At 57.1% G+C, this 18,659-nt stretch overlaps 1 protein-coding gene across 1 annotated transcript; it reads right to left on the bottom strand.

Moving 5' to 3' along the window:
• Positions 1-710: 710 nt before the first annotated feature.
• On the bottom strand, positions 711-17,441 carry LOC138101226 (diacylglycerol O-acyltransferase 1-like). Its single transcript, XM_068999084.1, has 6 exons — positions 17,399-17,441; positions 17,171-17,283; positions 14,606-14,671; positions 9,560-9,647; positions 4,903-4,965; positions 711-857 (listed from the first exon to the last, which is right to left on the bottom strand). The coding sequence occupies exons 1-6, from the start codon at positions 17,438-17,440 to the stop codon at positions 711-713; spliced, it is 519 nt and encodes a 172-aa protein (XP_068855185.1). The 5' UTR covers position 17,441.
• Between the last annotated feature and the right edge of the window lie 1,218 nt (positions 17,442-18,659).

The raw sequence follows: 18,659 nt of genomic DNA, 5'->3' as shown, positions 1-18,659 counted from the left end.
GGGGGGTCCCGGAGCCCTCTCCCAGAGATGCTGGGGGGTCCCGGAGCCCTCTCCCAGAGCCGGGGGGGGGTCCCGGAGCCCCTCCTCAGAGATGCCAAGGGGTCCCGGAGCCCCCTCCCCAGAGCCGGGGGGTCCCGGAGCCCCCTCCCAGAGCAGCACGGGCTGGGGGGGTCCCGGAGCCCCCTCCCCAGAACAGCCGGGGGGTCCCGGAGCCCCCTCCCCAGAGCAGCCCGGGCTGGGGGGTCCCGGAGCCCCCTCCCAGAGATGCCAGGGGTCCCGGAGCCCCCTCCCAGAACAGCCGGGGGGTCCCGGAGCCCCCTCCCAGAGATGCCAGGGGTCCCGGAGCCCCCTCCCAGAACAGCCGGGGGGTCCCGGAGCCCCCTCCCCAGAGCAGCCCGGGCTGGGGGGTGCCAGAGCCCCCTCCCCAGAGCCGGGGGGTCCCGGAGCCCCCTCCCCAGAGCCGGGGGGTCCCAGAGCCCCCTCCCCAGAGCCGGGGGGTCCCGGAGCCCCCTCCCCAGAGCCCCCCGTATTGCATTGATCCGACATTCATTGCAGAGCCCCGCGGGGCCGGGCCCGGGCTGGGCTTTGGGGGGGGGGGGCAGGAATCCCGGGACCCCCCGAGCTGGGCTTTGGGGGGGGATCCCGGGACCCCCCTGGGGGTTTGGTTTGTTTTTGGGGGGGGGGAGGGGGTTTTTTTTTTGGGGTGGGGGTCAGGGGGGTCCCTCGTAGTTGAGCACGTAATAATCGTGCACGTACATGAGCACGGCCACGGGCTGGCCCAGGATCAGCGACATCCACACGGCGGCGTTGCCGTAATTGCCCCGCAGGAAGCGCGAGACCACCCAGGCCAGCGGGATCTGGGGGGACACCGGGGGGGACACCGGGGGTCAGGGGGGGTCAGGGGGGTCCCTTGTCACCCCCTCAGGGACCCCGACACCCCCCGACACCACCCAGGCCAGCGGGATCTGGGGGGACACCGGGGGGGGACACCGGGGGTCAGGGGGGGACACCGGGGGGACACCGGGGGTCAGGGGGGGTCAGGGGGGTCCCTTGTCACCCCCTTAGGGACCCCAACACCCCCCGACACCACCCAGGCCAGCGGGATCTGGGGGGACACCGGGGGTCAGGGGGGGTCAGGGGGGGACACGGGGCGACACCGGGGGGCACCGGGGGGGGACACCGGGGGTCAGGGGGGGTCAGGGGTGTCCCCTGTCACCCCTCAGGGACCCCGACACCACCCAGGCCAGCGGGATCTGGGGGGACACCGGGGGGCACCGGGGGGTCAGGGGGGGACACCGGGGGGACACCGGGGGTCAGGGGGGGACACCGGGGGTCAGGGGGGTCCCCTGTCACCCCCTTAGGCACCCCGACACCCCCCGACACCACCCAGGCCAGCGGGATCTGGGGGGACACCGGGGGCACCGGGGGTCAGGGGGGGACACCGGGGGTCCCTGTCACCCCCTTAGGGACCCCGACACCCCCCGACACCACCCAGGCCAGCGGGATCTGGGGGGACACCGGGGGGCACCGGGGGGTCAGGGGGGGACACCGGGGGTCAGGGGGGGACACGGGGGGACACCGGGGGGTACCGGGGGGGGACACCGGGGGGCACCGGGGGTCAGGGGGGGTCAGGGGGGGACACCGGGGGTCACCGGGGGTCAGGGGGGGTCCCTGTCACCCCCTCAGGGACCCCGACACCCCCCGACACCACCCAGGCCAGCGGGATCTGGGGGGTCACCGGGGGTCAGGGGGTGTCCCCTGTCACCTTGTGGGGTCGGGGGGGGTTCGGGGGGGGTCCGGGGTGTCCCCTGTCACCTTGTGGGGTCGGGGGGGGTCAGGGGTGTCCCCTGTCCCCTTGTGGGGTCAGGGGGGGTCGGGGGTGTCCCCTTGTGGGGTCAGGGGGGGTCAGGGGTGTCCCCTGTCACCTTGTGGGGTCGGGGGGGGTCAGGGGTGTCCCCTTGTGGGGTCAGGGGGGTCCGGGGTGTCCCCTGTCACCTTGTGGGGTCGGGGTGTCCCCTGTCACCTTGTGGGGTCGGGGGGGTTCAGGGGGGTCCCCTGTCACCTTGTGGGGTCGGGGGGGGTCAGGGGGGGTCCGGGGTGTCCCCTGTCACCTTGTGGGGTCGGGGGGGGTCAGGGGGGGGTCCCCTGTCACCTTGTGGGGTCGGGGGGGTCAGGGGGGGTCCGGGGTGTCCCCTGTCACCTTGTGGGGTCGGGGTGTCCCCTGTCACCTTGTGGGGTCGGGGGGGTTCAGGGGGGGTCAGGGGGGTCCCCTGTCACCTTGTGGGGTCGGGGGGGGTTCAGGGGGGGTCAGGGGGGTCCCCTGTCACCTTGTGGGGTCGGGGGGGGTTCAGGGGGGGTCAGGGGGGTCCCCTGTCACCTTGTGGGGTCAGGGGGGGTCAGGGGTGTCCCCTTGTGGGGTCGGGGGGGGTCAGGGGTGTCCCCTGTCACCTTGTGGGGTCAGGGGGGTCCGGGGTGTCCCCTGTCACCTTGTGGGGTCGGGGTGTCCCCTGTCACCTTGTGGGGTCGGGGGGGGTCAGGGGGGGTCCGGGGTGTCCCCTGTCACCTTGTGGGGTCGGGGGGGGTCCCCTGTCACCTTGTGGGGTCAGGGGGGGTCCGGGGTGTCCCTGTCACCTTGTGGGGTCGGGGGGGGTCAGGGGGGGTCCGGGGTGTCCCCTGTCACCTTGTGGGGTCGGGGGGGGTCAGGGGGGGTCCCCTGTCACCTTGTGGGGTCGGGGGGGGGTCAGGGGGGTCCCCTGTCACCTTGTGGGGTCAGGGGGGGGTCCGGGGTGTCCCTGTCACCTTGTGGGGTCAAGGGGGGGTCAGGGGGGGTCCCCTGTCACCTTGTGGGGTCGGGGTGTCCCCTGTCACCCCCCCAGGGACCCCGACCCCCCCCCCCCAGACCATCGGGGAGCCCAGGAAAAGGGGAGGGGGGGGGTCCGGGGGGGGTGTGGGGGGCAGGAATTGGGGTCCGTCCCCAGCCCGGCCCCAAATTGTCCCCCAAAGGTCACCCCAGGGGGGCCCTGACCCCCGACCCCCCCCAGGGCACCCCTGAACCCCTAAATTGTCCCCCCAGGGCACCCCAAAACCATCCCCCCCCCGAACCCCCTTCGTGTCCCCCCCAGGGCACCCCAAAACCACCCCCTCCCCCCCCGAACCCCCAAATTGTCCCCCCAGGGCACCCCAAAACCACCCCCTCCCCCCCCGAACCCCCAAATTGTCCCCCCAGGGCACCCCAAAACCACCCCCTCCCCCCCCGAACCCCCAAATTGTCCCCCCAGGGCACCCCAAAACCACCCCCTCCCCCCCCGAACCCCCAAATTGTCCCCCCTAGGGCACCCCAAAACCACCCCCCCCACCCCAATCCCATTTAGGGGATCCCCAAATCCGCGGTCCCGCCCCAAATCCAGCGTTTCCCCTCCCCCACCCGGTTTTGGGGTGTCCTCGGTTTTGGGGTGTCCCTATTTTTGAGGTGTCCCTCTTTTGGGGTGCCCTCGGTTTTGGGGTATCCCTGTTTTTGGGGTATCCCTGTTTTTGGGGCGCTCCCGTTTTTGGGGTGCTCCTGTTTTTGGGGTATCCCTGTTTTTGGGGTGCTCCCATTTTTGGGGTGTCTCTGTTTTTGGGGGTGTCCCCGTTTTTGGGGTGCTCCCTATTTTGGGGTGTCCCATTTTTGGGGTGCTCCCATTTTTGGGGTGCTCCCCATTTTCGGGGTGCTCCCGTTTTTGGGGTGCCCCCGTTTTTGAGGTGTCCCATTTTTGAGGTGCTCCCGTTTTTGGGGCTCCCCGTTTTTGGGGCGCTCCCGTTTTTGGGGTGCTCCCGTTTTTGGGGTGCCTCGTTTTGGGTCGTCCCCATTTTTGAGGTGTCCCTGTTTTTGGGCTGTCCCGATTTTAGGGGTGTCCCTCTTTTGGGGTGCCCTTGTTTTTGGGGTGTCCCCGTTTTTGGGGCGTCCCGATTTTTGGGGTGCTCCCATTTTTGTGGTGTCCCGATTTTTGGGGTGCTCTCGTTTTTGGGGCTCCCCGTTTTTGGGATGTTCCCGTTTTTGGGGTGACCCTGTTTTTGGGGTGTCCCTATTTTTGGGTTGCTCCCGTTTTTGGGGTGCTCCCTATTTTGGGGTGTCCCTATTTTTGGGGTGCCTCGTTTTTGGGGTGCTCCCGTTTTTGGGTTTTCCCCGTTTTTGGGGTGCTCCCAGTTTTGGGGTGCCCTCGTTTTTGTGGTGTCCCAATTTTTGGGGTGCCCCTGTTTTTGGGGTATCCCCATTTCTGGGGCGTTCCCGTTTTTGGGGTGTCCCTGTTTTTGGGGCGCTCCTGTTTTTGGGGTGTCCCTATTTTTGGGGTGCTCTCGATTTTTGGGGCGGCCCCATTTTTGGGGTGTCCCTATTTTTGTGGTGCTCCCTATTTTGGGGTGCCCTCGTTTTTGGGGTGCCCCCATTTTTGTGGTGCTCCCGTTTTTGGGGTGTCCCCGTTTCTGGGGTGTCCCTGTTTTTGGGGTGCCCTCGTTTTTGGGGTGCTCCCGTTTTTGGGATGCCCCCATTTTCGGGGCTCCCCGTTTTTGGAGTGTCCCGATTTTTAGGGTGCTCCCGTTTTTGGGGTGCTCTCGTTTTTGGGGTGCTCCCATTTTTGTGGTGTCCCGATTTTTAGGGTGCCCCCATTTTTGGGGTGCCCTCGTTTTTGGGGTGCTCCTGTTTTTGGGGTGCCCTCGTTTTTGGGGCATCCCCATTTTTGGGGTGTCCCTATTTTTGTGGTGCTCCCGTTTTTGGGGTGTCCCCGTTTTTGGGGTGCCCTCGTTTTTGGGATGCCCCCATTTTTGGGGCTCCTCGTTTTTGGAGTGTCCCGATTTTTAGGGTGCTCCCGTTTTTGGGGTGCCCCCGTTTTTGGGGTGCCCTCGTTTTTGGGGTGCCCCCCTCACCTGCGCCGCCATCCCCATGAAGGCCCAGAGCCGGAACATCCTCAGGGGGACGCTCACCAGGTACTGGGGGGACACAAACGGGAATTTTGGGGGTCCCTGTGGGATTTTGGGGGTCCCAGTGGGAAATTTGGGGTCCCCAGGGGGAACTTGAGGGGACACAAACGGGAATTTTGGGGGTCCCAATGGGATTTTGGGGTTCCCAATGGGATTTTGGGGGTCCCCAGGGGGATAATTTGGGTCCCGGGGGGATTTTGGGCGTTCCCAGGGGGATTTTGGGGCATCCCCAGTGGGAATTTTGGGGTCCCCAGTGGGATTTTGGGGGTCCCTAGGGGGATTTTGGGGTTTCCAGTGGGAATTTTGGGGTTCCCTGGGGGGTTTTGGGGGTCCCAGTGGGAAATTTGGGGTCCCCAGGGGGAACTTGGGGGGACACAAACGGGAATTTTGGGGGTCCCCCGGGGGATAATTTTGGTTCCGGGGGGATTTTGGGGGTCCCCAGGGGGATTTGGGGGTTCCCAGTGGGAATTTGGGGTTCCCAGGGGATATTCTGGGGTCCCCAGGGCTATTTTGGGGTCCCGAGGGGGATTTTGGGGTCCCCAGGGGATATTCTGGGGTCCCAGAGGGATTTTAGGCCTCCCAATGGGATTTGGGGTCCCCAGGGGGGTTTTTGGGGTCCCCAGGATGATTTCGGGGTCCCCAGGGATATTTTGGGCTCCCCAGGGATATTTTGGGGTCCCCAGGATGATTTCGGGGTCCCCGGGGATATTTTGGGCTCCCCAGGGATATTTTGGGGTCCCCAGGATGATTTTGGGGTCCCAGGCATATTTTGGGCTCCCCAGGGATATTTTGGGGTCCCCAGGGCTGTTTTTGGGGTCCCCAGGGTGGTTTTTGGGTCCCCAGGGTGAATTTGGGGTCCCAGGGGATATTTTGGGGTCCCAGGGCTGTTTTTGGCATCCCCAGGGATATTTTGGGTCCCAATGGAATTTTCGGGTCCCCAGTGGGAATTTTGGGTCCCCAGGATGATTTTGGGGTCCCCAGGGCTGTTTTTGGTGCTCCCAGGGGATATTTTGGGGTCCCCAGGGATATTTTTGGGGTCCCAGGGCTGTTTTTGGGGTCCCCAGGGTGATTTTGGGGTCCCAGGGATATTTTGGGTCCCAATGGAATTTTAGGGTCCCCAGTGGGAATTTGGGGTCCCCAGCAGGATTTGGGGTCCCCAGGGATATTTTGGGGTCCCAGGGCTGTTTTTGGTGCTCCCAGGGGATATTTTGGGTCCCCAGGGATATTTTTGGGGTCCCAGGGCTGTTTTTGGGGTCCCCAGGGATATTTTGGGTCCCAATGGAATTTTTGGGGTCCCAGGGATATTTTGGGTCCCCAATGGAATTTCAGGGTCCCCAGGGTGGTTTTGGGGTCCCAGGTGATATTTTGGGGTCCCAGGGCTGTTTTTGCGGTCCCCAGTGCTGTTTTTGGGGTCCCCAGGGGATATTTTGGGGTCCCAGGGCTGTTTTTGGGGTCCCCAGGGTGATTTTGGGGTCCCAGGGATATTTGGGGTCCCAATGGAATTTTTGGGGTCCCCAGGGGATATTTTGGGTCCCAATGGAATTGTTGGGGTCCCCAGTGGGAATTTAGGGTCCCCAGGGATATTTTGGGGTCCCCAGGGTGGTTTTTAGGGTCCCCAGGGGGATTTTGGGGTCCCAGGGCTGTTTTTGGGGTCCCCAGGGATATTTTGGGGTCCCCAGGGGGGTTTTTGGGGTCCCAGAGGGATTTTAGGGCTCCCAATAGGATTCTGGGTTCCCAATAGAATTTTGGGGTCCCCAGTGGGAATTTAGGGTCCCCAGGGGGATATTTTGGGGTCCCCAGGGATATTTTGGGGTCCCTGGGCTGTTTTTGGGGTCCCCAGGGGATATTTTGGGGTCCCCAGGAGATATTTTGGGTCCCCAATAGAATTTCAGGGTCCCCAGGGTGGTTTTGGGGTCCCCAGGGATATTTTTGGGGTCCCAGGTGATATTTTGGGGTCCCCAGGGGGGTTTTTGGGGTCCCTGGGCTGTTTTTGGGGTCCCCAGGGGATATTTTGGGGTCCCCAGGGGATATTTTGGGGTCCCAGGGCTGTTTTTGGGTTCCCAGGGAGATTTTGGGTTCCCAGGGAGATTTTGGGGTCCCAGGGAGATTTTGGGGTCCCAGGGTGGTTTTTGGGGTCCCAGGGCTGTTTTTGGGGTCCCCAGGGGGGTTTTTGGGGTCCCAGGTGATATTTTGGGGTCCCAGAGCTGTTTTTGGGGTCCCAGGGCTGTTTTTGGGGTCCCCAGGGTGGTTTTGGGGTCCCCAGGGGGGTTTTTGGGGTCCCAGGGCTGTTTTTGGGGTCCCCGGGCTGTTTTTGGGGTCCCAGGGCTGTTTTTGGGTTCCCAGGGATATTTTGGGGTCCCAGGTGATATTTTGGGGTCCCCGGGCTGTTTTTGGGGTCCCAGGTGATATTTTGGGGTCCCAGGGTGGTTTTTGGGGTCCCCAGGGGATATTTTGGGGTCCCAGGGTGATTTTGGGGTCCCAGAGCTGTTTTGGGGTCCCCAGGGGGGTTTTTGGGGTCCCAGGGCTGTTTTTGGGGTCCCAGGGATATTTTGGGGTCCCAGGGCTGTTTTTGGGGTCCCGGGGGATATTTTGGGGTCCCCAGGGATATTTTGGGTCCCCAATGGAATTTTTGGGTTCCCAGGGATATTTTAGGGTCCCGGGGGATATTTTGGGGTCCCAGGGGATATTTTTGGGGTCCCAGGGCTGTTTTTGGGGTCCCCGGGCTGTTTTTGGGGTCCCCAGCAGGATTTTGGGTTCCCAGGGATATTTTGGGTTCCCAGGGTGGTTTTTGGGTTCCCAGGGCTGTTTTTGGGGTCCCAGGGCTGTTTTTGGGGTCCCCAGCAGGATTTTGGGGTCCCAGGGTGGTTTTTGGGTTCCCAGGGCTGTTTTTGGGGTCCCAGGGCTGTTTTTGGGGTCCCCAGCAGGATTTTGGGGTCCCAGGGTGGTTTTTGGGTTCCCAGGGCTGTTTTTGGGGTCCCAGGGCTGTTTTTGGGGTCCCAGGTGATATTTTGGGGTCCCAGGGGATATTTTGGGGTCCCAGGGCTGTTTTTGGGGTCCCCAGGGGGGTTTTTGGGGTCCCAGGGCTGTTTTTGGGGTCCCCGGGCTGTTTTTGGGGTCCCAGGGCTGTTTTGGGGTCCCCGGGCTGTTTTTGGGGTCCCAGGGCTGTTTTTGGGTTCCCAGGGCTGTTTTGGGGTCCCAGGTGATATTTTGGGGTCCCAGGGGATATTTTGGGGTCCCAGGGCTGTTTTTGGGGTCCCAGGGCTGTTTTTGGGTTCCCAGGGATATTTTGGGGTCCCCGGGCTGTTTTTGGGGTCCCCAGGGGGGTTTTTGGGGTCCCAGGTGATATTTTGGGGTCCCAGAGCTGTTTTTGGGGTCCCAGGGCTGTTTTTGGGGTCCCCAGGGTGGTTTTGGGGTCCCCAGGGGGGTTTTTGGGGTCCCAGGGATATTTTGGGGTCCCAGGGCTGTTTTTGGGTTCCCAGGGCTGTTTTGGGGTCCCAGGTGATATTTTGGGGTCCCCGGGCTGTTTTTGGGGTCCCCGGGCTGTTTTTGGGGTCCCAGGTGATATTTTGGGGTCCCAGGGCTGTTTTTGGGGTCCCTGGGCGGTTTTTGGGGTCCCCAGGGGGGTTTTTGGGGTCCCCGGGCTGTTTTTGGGGTCCCAGGGCTGTTTTTGGGTTCCCAGGGCTGTTTTGGGGTCCCAGGGCTGTTTTTGGGGTCCCAGGGGATATTTTGGGGTCCCAGGGCTGTTTTTGGGTTCCCAGGGCTGTTTTGGGGTCCCAGGTGATATTTTGGGGTCCCAGGGGATATTTTGCGGTCCCAGGGCTGTTTTTGGGGTCCCAGGGCTGTTTTTGGGGTCCCAGGGGATATTTTGGGGTCCCAGGGCTGTTTTTGGGGTCCCCAGGGGGGTTTTTGGGGTCCCAGGGCTGTTTTTGGGGTCCCCAGGGGGGTTTTTGGGGTCCCAGGGCTGTTTTTGGGGTCCCCGGGCTGTTTTTGGGGTCCCAGGGCTGTTTTTGGGTTCCCAGGGCTGTTTTGGGGTCCCAGGTGATATTTTGGGGTCCCAGGGGATATTTTGGGGTCCCAGGGCTGTTTTTGGGGTCCCCGGGCTGTTTTTGGGGTCCCAGGGATATTTTTGGGGTCCCCAGGGCTGTTTTTGGGGTCCCCGGGCTGTTTTTGGGTTCCCAGGGATATTTTTGGGGTCCCAGAGCTGTTTTTGGGGTCCCCAGGGCTGTTTTTGGGGTCCCCAGGGATATTTTGGGGTCCCCAGGGGATATTTTGGGTCCCCAATGGAATTTTTGGGTTCCCAGGGATATTTTGGGGTCCCCAGGGGGGTTTTTGGGGTCCCAGGGCTGTTTTTGGGTTCCCAGGGATATTTTGGGGTCCCAGGGCTGTTTTGGGGTCCCAGGTGATATTTTGGGGTCCCCGGGCTGTTTTTGGGGTCCCCAGGGGGGTTTTTGGGGTCCCCGGGCTGTTTTTGGGGTCCCCAGGGCTGTTTTTGGGGTCCCGGGCGGTTTTTGGGGTCCCCAGGGCTGTTTTTGGGGTCCCCAGGGCTGTTTTTGGGGTCCCCGGGCGGTTTTTGGGGTCCCCAGGGGGTTTTTGGGGTGCAGACCTCGTGGAAGAAGGCCGAGGCCAGGAACACGGCCGCCTGCGCCGTCCATTTGCTGACGCCCCTCTTCAGCATGGGCTTGTAGAAATGCCTGCAGAGCCCTCCTAATTAACGCTAATTAGCTCAGAGCCACCCCCTCGTTAGCGCAGGGCGCCCCCGAAATTAACGCGGAGCCCCCCGAAATTAACGCGGAGACTCCCTAATTAACGCAGAGCCCCCCGAAATTAATGCAGAATCCCCTAAATTAGCTCAGAGCCCACCCCTAATTAACGCAGAGCACCTCTAATTAACTCAGAGCCCCCCTAATTAACGCAGAGCCCCCCTAATTAACGCAGAGCCCCCCTAATTAATGCAGAGCCCCCCGAAATTAACTCAGAGCCCCCCTAATTAACGCGGAGCCCCCAGAAATTAATGCAGAATCCCCTCAATTAGCTCAGAGCCCCCCTAATTAACTCAGAGCCCCCCTAATTAACTCAGAGCCCCCCTAATTAACACGGAGACGCCCTAATTAATGCAGAGCCTCCCGAAATTAATGCAGAATCCCCTAAACGAGCTCAGAGCCCACCCCTAATTAATGCAGAGCCTCTTAATTAACTCAAAGCCACCCTAATTAGCTCAGAGCCTCCCTAATTAACACAAAGCCCCCCTAATTAGCTCAGAGCCTCCCCCCTAATTAACTCAGAATCCCCCAAATTAACGCAGAACCCCCAAATTAACTCAGAACCCCCAAATTAGCTCAGAAGCCCCAAATTAACTCAGATCCCCCTAATTAACGCAGAGCCCCCTAAATTAACTCAGACCCCCCTAAATTAACTCAGAAGCCCCCTAATTAACGCAGAGCCCCCCTAATTAACGCAGAGCCCCTTAATTAACTCAAAGCCACCCCTAACTCAGAACCCCCCTAAATTAACTCAGAAACTCTCTAATTAACTCAGAGCCCCCTAATTAACGCAGAGACTCCCTAATTAATGCAGAGCCCCCCGAAATTAACGCAGAGCCCCCGAAATGAGCTCAGAGCCCACCCCTAATTAATGCAGAGCCCCTTAATTAACTCAAAGCCACCCCTAACTCAGAACCCCCCCTAATTAACTCAGAACCCCCCCAAATTAACTCAGAGCCCCCCTAATTAACTCAGAGTCCCCTAATTAACTCAGAGCCCCCCCAAACTCAGAACCCCAATTAACTCAGAACCCCCCCAAATTAACTCAGAGCCCCCCTAATTAACTCAGAGCCCCCCTAATTAACTCAGAGTCCCCTAATTAACTCAGAGCCCCCCCAAACTCAGAACCCCAATTAACTCAGAACCCCCCCAAATTAACTCAGAGCCCCCCAAATTAACTCAGAGCCCCCCTAATTAACGCAGAGCCCCTTAATTAACTCAAAGCCACCCCTAACTCAGAACCCCCCTAATTAATTCAGAAACCCTCTAATTAACTCAGAGCCCCCCTAATTAACGCAGAGCCCCTTAATTAACTCAAAGCCACCCCTAACTCAGAACCCCCCCAAATTAACGCAGAGCCCCCCTAAATTAACTCAGAAGCCCCCTAATTAAGTCAGACCCCTCCAAATTAACTCAGAGCCCCGCAATTAACTCAGAGCCCCCCGAATTAACTCAGAGCCCCTCTAATTAACGCAGAGCCCCCCAAAATTAACTCAGAGCCCCCCAAATTAACTCAGAGCCCCCCAAATTAACTCAGAACCCCCCTAATTAACACAGAGCCCCTTAATTAACTCAAAGCCACCCCTAACTCAGAACCCCCCTAATTAATTCAGAAACCCTCTAATTAACTCAGAGCCCCCCTAATTAACGCAGAGACTCCCTAATTAATGCAGAGCCCCCCTAAATTAACGCAGAGCCCCCGAAATGAGCTCAGAGCCCACCCCTAATTAACGCAGAGCCCCTTAATTAACTCAAAGTCACCCCTAACTCAGAACCCCCTAATTAACTCAGAGCCCCCCTAATTAACACAGAGCCCCCCTAATTAACTCAAAGCCACCCCTAACTCAGAGCCCCAATTAACTCAGAACCCCCCCTAATTAACTCAGAGCCCCCCAAATTAACTCAGAGCCCCCCCCAATTAACTCAGAGCCCCCCCTAATTAACTCAGAGCCTCCCAAATTAACTCAGAGCCCCCCGAAATTAATGCAGAGCCCCCCAAATTAACTCAAACCCCCCCCAATTAACTCAAACCCCCCCCTAATTAACTCAGAGCACCCCTAATTAACTCGAAACCCCCGTAATTACCTCAGAGCCCCCCCAAACCTGGGGGAGGCTCCCAAAATCCCCCCCAATTTACTCAGCGGCCCCCCTAATTAACTGAAACCCCCCCTAATTTACTCAGACCCTCCCTAATTAACTCAGACCCCCTCCTAATTAACTCAGAACCCCCCAAATTAACTCAGACCCCTCCTAATTAACTCAAAACCCCCCTAATTAACGCAGAGCCCCCCAAACCTGGGGGAGGCTCCCCAAAATCCCCCCCCAATTAACTCAGCGGCCCCCCTAATTAACTGAAACCCCCCCTAATTAACTCAAAACCCCCCCTAATTAACTCAAAACCCCCCCTAATTAACTCAGAGCCTCCCAAATTAACTCAGAGCCCCCTGTAATTAACTCAGAGCCCCCCTAATTAACTCAAACCCCCCTCAATTAACTCAAAATCCCCCTAATTAACTCAGGCCTCCCCTAATTAACGCAGAGCCCCCCAAACCTGGGGGAGGCTCCCCAAAATCCCCCCCAATTTACTCAGAGCCCCCCTAATTAACTGAAACCCCCCCTAATTAACTGAAACCCCTTCTAAATAACTCAAAACCCCCCTAATTAACTCAGAACCCCCCCAAATTAACTCAGACCCCTCCTAATTAACTCAAAACCCCCCTAATTAACGCAGAGCCCCCCAAACCTGGGGGAGGCTCCCCAAAATCCCCCCCAATTAACTCAGCGGCCCCCCTAATTAACTGAAACCCCCTCTAATTAACTCAAAATCCCCCTAATTAACTCAGAGCCCCCCTAATTAACTGAAACCCCCCCTAATTCACTGAAACCCCCCCTAATTAACTCAAAATCCCCCCTAATTAACTCAGAACCCCCCCAAATTAACTCAGACCCCCCCTAATTAGCCGAGAGCCCCCCAAACCTGGGGGAGGCTCCCCAAAATCCCCCCAATTTACTCAGCGGCCCCCCTAATTAACTGAAACCCCCCCTAATTAACTCAGAGCCCCACTAATTAACTGAAACCCCCCCTAATTAACTGAAACCCCCCCTAATTAACTCAAAATCCCCCCTAATTAACTCAGAGCCTCCCAAATTAACTCAGAGCCCCCTGTAATTAACTCAGAGCCCCCCTAATTAACTCAAACCCCCCCCAATTAACTCAAACCCCCCCCTAATTAACTCAGACCCCCCCTAATTAACGCAGAGCCCCCCAAACCTGGGGGAGGCTCCCCAAAATCCCCCCCAATTTACTCAGAGCCCCCCTAATTAACTGAAACCCCCCCTAATTAACTCAAAACCCCCCTAATTAACTCAAAACCCCCCCTAATTAACTCAGACCCCTCCTAATTAACTCAGAACCCCCCCAAATTAACTCAGACCCCTCCTAATTAACTCAAAACCCCCCCTAATTAACTCAGAGACCCCCAAACCTGGGGGAGGCTCCCCAAAATCCCCCCCAATTTACTCAGCGGCCCCCCCTAATTAACTGAAACCCCCCCTAATTAACTCAAAATCCCCCCTAATTAACTCAAAGTCCCCCTAATTAACTCAGAGGCCCCCAAACCTGGGGGAGGCTCCCAAAATCCCCCCCAATTTACTCAGAGCCCCCCTAATTAACTGAAACCCCCCCTAATTAACTGAAACCCCCCCTAATTAACTCAAAATCCCCCTAATTAACTCAGACCCCTCCTAATTAATTCAGACCCCTCCTAATTAACTCAGACCCCCCCTAATTAACTCAGACCCCCCCTAATTAACGCAGAGCCCCCCAAACCTGGGGGAGGCTCCCCAAAATCCCCCCCAGTTAACTCAGCGGCCCCCCTAATTAACTGAAACCCCCTCTAATTAACTGAAACCCCTTCTAAATAACTCAAAACCCCCCTAATTAACTCAGAGCCCCCCTAATTAACTGAAACCCCCCCTAATTCACTGAAACCCCCCCTAATTAACTCAGACCCCTCCTAATTAACTCAGAACCTCCCCAAATTAACTCAGACTCCCCCTAATTAGCCGAGAGCCCCCCAAAACCTGGGCGAGGCTCCCCAAAATCCCCCCCAATTAACTCAGAGCCCTCCTAATTAACTCAGACCCCCCCTAATTAACGCAGAGCCCCCCAAAACCTGGGCGAGGCTCCCCAAAATCCCCCCCCAATTTACTCAGCGGCCCCCCTAATTCACTGAAACCCCCCCTAATTAACTCAGACCCCCCCTAATTAACTCAGACCCCCTCCTAATTAACTCAGAACCCCCCCAAATTAACTCAGAGCACCCCTAATTAGCCGAGAGCCCCCCAAAACCTGGGCGAGGCTCCCCAAAATCCCCCCCAATTTACTCAGCGGCCCCCCTAATTAACTCAGAGCCCCCCTAATTAACTCAGAGCCCCCTAATTAACTCAGACCCCCTCCTAATTAACTCAGAACCCCCCCAAATTAACTCAGAGCCCCCCTAATTAACTCAGAGCCCCCTAATTAGCCGAGAGCCCCCCAAAACCTGGGCGAGGCTCCCCAAAATCCCCCCCAATTAACTCAGCGGCCCCCCTAATTAACTCAGAGCCCCCCTAATTAACTCAGAGCCCCCTAATTAACTCAGACCCCCTCCTAATTAACTCAGAACCCCCCCAAATTAACTCAGAGCCCCCCTAATTAACTCAGACCCCCCCTAATTAGCCGAGAGCCCCCCAAAACCTGGGCGAGGCTCCCCAAAATCCCCCCCAATTTACTCAGCGGCCCCCCTAATTAACTGAAACCCCCCCTAATTAACTCAGAGCCCCCTAATTAACTCAGACCCCCCCTAATTAGCGGAGAGCCCCCCTAATTAACGCAGAGCCCCGCCCACCTGAGGCACCACTTGTGCACGGGGATGTTCCAGTTCTGCCAGAAGTACGTCACCGACTCCGAGTTCCTGCGGGATTTTGGGGGGAATTTGGGGGATTTTGGGGTTTTTGGGGGGATTTTGGGGTTTTTGGGGGAATTTTGAGGGATTTTGGGGGGATTTTGGGGGATTTTGGGGGAGATTTCGGGGGTTTAGGGGGGATTTTGGGGAATTTTAGGGAGGTTTGGGGGGGAAATTTTGGGGTTTTTGGGGGGAATTTGGGGGATTTTGGTGTTTTGGGGGGATTTTGGGGGATTTCAGGGAGGTTTTGGGGGGGAAATTTTGGGGTTTTTGAGGGGATTTTGGGGAAGTTTTGAGGGGTTTTAGGAGGGATTTTGGGAGGATTTTGGGGGGGCTTGGGGGAATTTGGGGGATTTTGGGGGGATTTGGGGAGATTTTGGGGGATTTTGGGGTTTTTGGGGGTTTGGGGGGAATTTTGGGGGATTTTGGGGGAGATTTCGGGGGTTTAGGGGGGATTTTGGGGGAGATTTTGGGGAGGTTTTGGGGGGATTTGGGGGTTTTTGAGGGGATTTTGGGGAGGTTTTGGGGGGTTTTAGGGAGTTTTGGGGGATTTAGGGGGGTTTTAGGGGGGATTTTGGCGTTTTAGGAGGGATTTGGGGGGATTTGGGGGGGTTTTAGGGGGATTTGGGGGGTTTTTGAGGGGATTTTGGGGAGGTTTTGTGGGGTTTTAGGGGGGATTTTGGGAGGATTTTGGGGGAGATTTTGGGAGGATTTTGGGGGAGATTTCGGGGTTTTAGGGGGGATTTTGGGGCAGTTTTGTGGGGTTTTAGGGGGGATTTGGGGTTTTAGGGGGGTTTTGGGGGGATTGGGGGGGCTTGGGGAAATTTTGGGGGGATTTGGGGGGATTTTGGGGTTTTGGGGGGGGGCTTGGGGAATTTTGGGGGGGTTTTGGGGGGATTTTAGGGAGGTTTTGGGGAATTTGAGGGTTTTTGAGGGGATTTTGGGGGAGGTTTTGTGGGGTTTTAGGGAGTTTTTGGGGGATTTAGGGGGGATTCAGGGGGGATTTTGGATTTTGGGGGGGGTTGGGGGTTTTAGGGGGGATTTGGTGGTTTTAGGAGGGATTTGGGGGATTTTAGGGAGGTTTTGTGGGGTTTCAGGGGATTTGGGGGTTTTAGGGGGGATTTTGGGGAGGTTTTGTGGGGATTTTGGGGGATTTGGGGGGATTTGGGGAGATTTTGGGGGGTTTTGGGGTTTTAGGGCAGATTTTGGGGTTTCAGGGCAGATTTTAGGGGTTTTAGGGCAGATTTGGGGGTTTTAGGGCAGATTTTGGAGTTTTAGGACAGACTTTAGGGTTTTAGGGCAGATTTTAGGGGTTTTAGGACAGACTTTAGGGTTTTAGGGCAGACTTTAGGGTTTTAGGACACACTTTAGGGTTTTAGGGCAGATTTGGGTGGTTTAGGACAGATTTTGGGGTTTTAGAACCGATTTTAGGGGGTTTAGGGCAGATTTTAGGGTTTCAGGGCAGACTTTAGGGTTTTAGGGCAGATTTTGGGGTTTTAGGCCAGATTTTGAGGTTTTAGAACCGATTTTAGGGGTTTTAGGGCAGATTTTGGGGTTTTAGGCCAGATTTTGAGGTTTTAGAACCGATTTTAGGGGTTTTAGGGCAGATTTTATGGTTTTAAGGCAGATTTTGGGGTTTAAGGCAGATTTCGGGGTTTTAGAACCGATTTTAGGGCTTTTAGGACACACTTCAGGCTTTTAGGACAGATTTCGGGGTTTTAGGACACACTTTAGGGTTTTAGGGCAGATTTGGGGGTTTTAGAACCGATTTTAGGGGTTTTAGGGCAGATTTAGGGGTTTTAGGACACACTTTAGTGTTTTAGGGCAGATTTTAGGGGTTTTAAGGCAGATTTTGGGGTTTTAGAACCGATTTTAGGCCTTTTAGGACACACTTTAGGGTTTTAGGACAGATTTTGGGGTTTTAGGGCAGATTTTGGGGTTTTAGGGCAGATTTTGGGGTTTTAAGGCAGATTTTGAGGTTTTAGAACCGATTTTAGGGCTTTTAGGACACACTTTAGTGTTTTAGGACAGATTTTGGGGTTTTAGGGCAGTTTTTGGGGTTTTAGAACCGATTTTAGGGGTTTTAAGGCAGATTTCGGGGTTTTAGAACCGATTTTAGGGCTTTTAGGACACACTTTAGTGTTTTAGGGCAGATTTTGGGGCTTTAGAACCGATTTTAGGCCTTTTAGGACACACTTCAGGCTTTTAGGACAGATTTCGGGGTTTTAGGACACACTTTAGGGCTTTAGAACCGATTTTAGGCCTTTTAGGACACACTTTACCGTTTTAGGGCAGATTTTCGGGGTTCCACACCAACCTTCACCCCATTTCCCCCCTCACACCCCCACCCCCACCCCACCCCCATTTTCCCAGCGGATTTTTGGGGCTCTGCGCCCTTCTCACCCCTCCCCCCCCCCCCCCCACCCCAGACTTTTGGGGACGGATTTTGGGATTTTGGGGTCCCTGCCCACCCCCGGTGTGACCCCCAAAACGCCCCTCCCCCCTCACCACCAGTCCCGGTAGAACTCGCGGTCCCCGAACTGCAGCAGCTCGGCCACGACGTTGAGGCACGAGTGGAAGAACCAGTAGAAGAAAATCAGCCAGATCAGGTGGTTCGGGACCTTTTTTTGGGGATAAAAACCGAGATTTTGGGTTTTTGGGGTTTTTTGGGGGGTTTTTTTTGGGGGGTGACCCCCAAATCTGTGGGGAGGGGGTGGGGAAGGGGCCCGGACTCACCGCGAGCTTCAGGAGGCGCTCGATGATGCGGGAGTAATCCATGTCCTGGGGGGGGGGGGGGTTTGGGGTTTTTTGGGGGGTTTTGGGGTTTTTTTGGGGGGGTTTGGGGGTTTTTGGGGGGATTTGGGGGGGATTTCGGGTTTTTTTGGGGGGGGGGTTTGGGGGTTTTTGGGGGGGTTTGGCGGTTTTTTTGGGGGTTTTGGGGTTTTTGGGGGGGGTTGGGGTTTTTGGGGAGATTTTGTGGGGCTTTAAGAGGGATTTTGGGGTTTGAGAGGGGGTTTGAGGGGCAGTTTGGGGGTTTTAGGGGGGATTTTGGGGTTTTTGGGGGGTTTTAGGGTTTTTTGGGGCAGTTTGGGGGACGGTTTTGGGGTTTTTGGGGGGGTTTTTGGGGTTTTTGGGGGGCGGTTTTGGGGTTTATGGGGGTGGTTTTGGGGTTTTTTGGGGGGATTTGCGGTTTTTTGGGGGGCGGTTTTGGGTTTTTTGGGGGGGTTTTGGGGTTTTTGGGGCAGTTTGGGGGACGGTTTGGGGGTTTTTGGGGGGGATTTGGGGGGAATTCTGGGGGGATTTTCAGAGGATTTTGAGGGATTGTGGGGGCGGTTTTGGGGTTTTTGGGAGGTTTTGGGGCAGTTTGGGGGACGGTTTGGGGGGTTTTTTGGGGGGGTTTTGGGGTTTTTGGGGGGTTTTTAGGGGACGGTTTTGGGGTTTGAGAGAGGGTTTTGGGGGTGGTTTTGGGGTTTGAGAGGGGTTTGGGGTTTTTGGGGGGTTTTGGGGGTTTTGGGTTTTTTTTTTGGGGGGGGTTTGGGGGTTTTTGGGGGGGATTTGGGTTTTTTTGGGGGGGGTTTGGGGCAGTTTGGGGGGCGGTTTTGGGTTTTTGGGGGGCCGTTTTGGGGTTTTAGGGGGGATTTGGGGGGAATTTTGGGGGGGTTGGCGTTTTTTTGGGGGTTTTGGGGTTTTTGGGGGGGGGGTTGGGGTTTTTGGGGAGATTTTGTGGGGCTTTAAGAGGGGTTTTGGGGTTTGAGAGGGGGTTTGAGGGGCAGTTTGGGGGTTTTAGGGGGGATTTTGGGGTTTTTGGGGGGTTTTAGGGTTTTTTGGGGCAGTTTGGGGGACGGTTTTGGGGTTTTGGGGTTTTTGGGGGGGTCTTTGGGGTTTTTGGGGGGCGGTTTTGGGGTTTATGGGGGTGGTTTTGGGGTTTTTTGGGGGGATTTGCGGTTTTTTGGGGGGCGGTTTTGGGTTTTTTGGGGGGATTTGGGGGGAATTCTGG

The sequence above is a fragment of the Aphelocoma coerulescens genome, unplaced genomic scaffold (genome assembly GCF_041296385.1).
Source record: "Aphelocoma coerulescens isolate FSJ_1873_10779 unplaced genomic scaffold, UR_Acoe_1.0 HiC_scaffold_217, whole genome shotgun sequence".
Lineage (NCBI taxonomy): Eukaryota > Metazoa > Chordata > Aves > Passeriformes > Corvidae > Aphelocoma > Aphelocoma coerulescens.
This window is presented reverse-complemented; position numbering and strand designations above follow the sequence as displayed.

Excerpts from the sequence above, each read along its gene's own strand:
- LOC138101226 (XM_068999084.1), bottom strand. The coding sequence starts at position 17,440 with ATGGATTACTCCCGCATCATCGAGCGCCTCCTGAAGCTCGCG. Across the intron at positions 17,284-17,398 it reads AGCGCCTCCTGAAGCTCGCG|GTCCCGAACCACCTGATCTG; the intron begins GTGAGTCCGGGC and ends CCCCAAAAAAAG. Across the intron at positions 4,966-9,559 it reads CCTCGGCCTTCTTCCACGAG|TACCTGGTGAGCGTCCCCCT; the intron begins GTCTGCACCCCA and ends GTGTCCCCCCAG.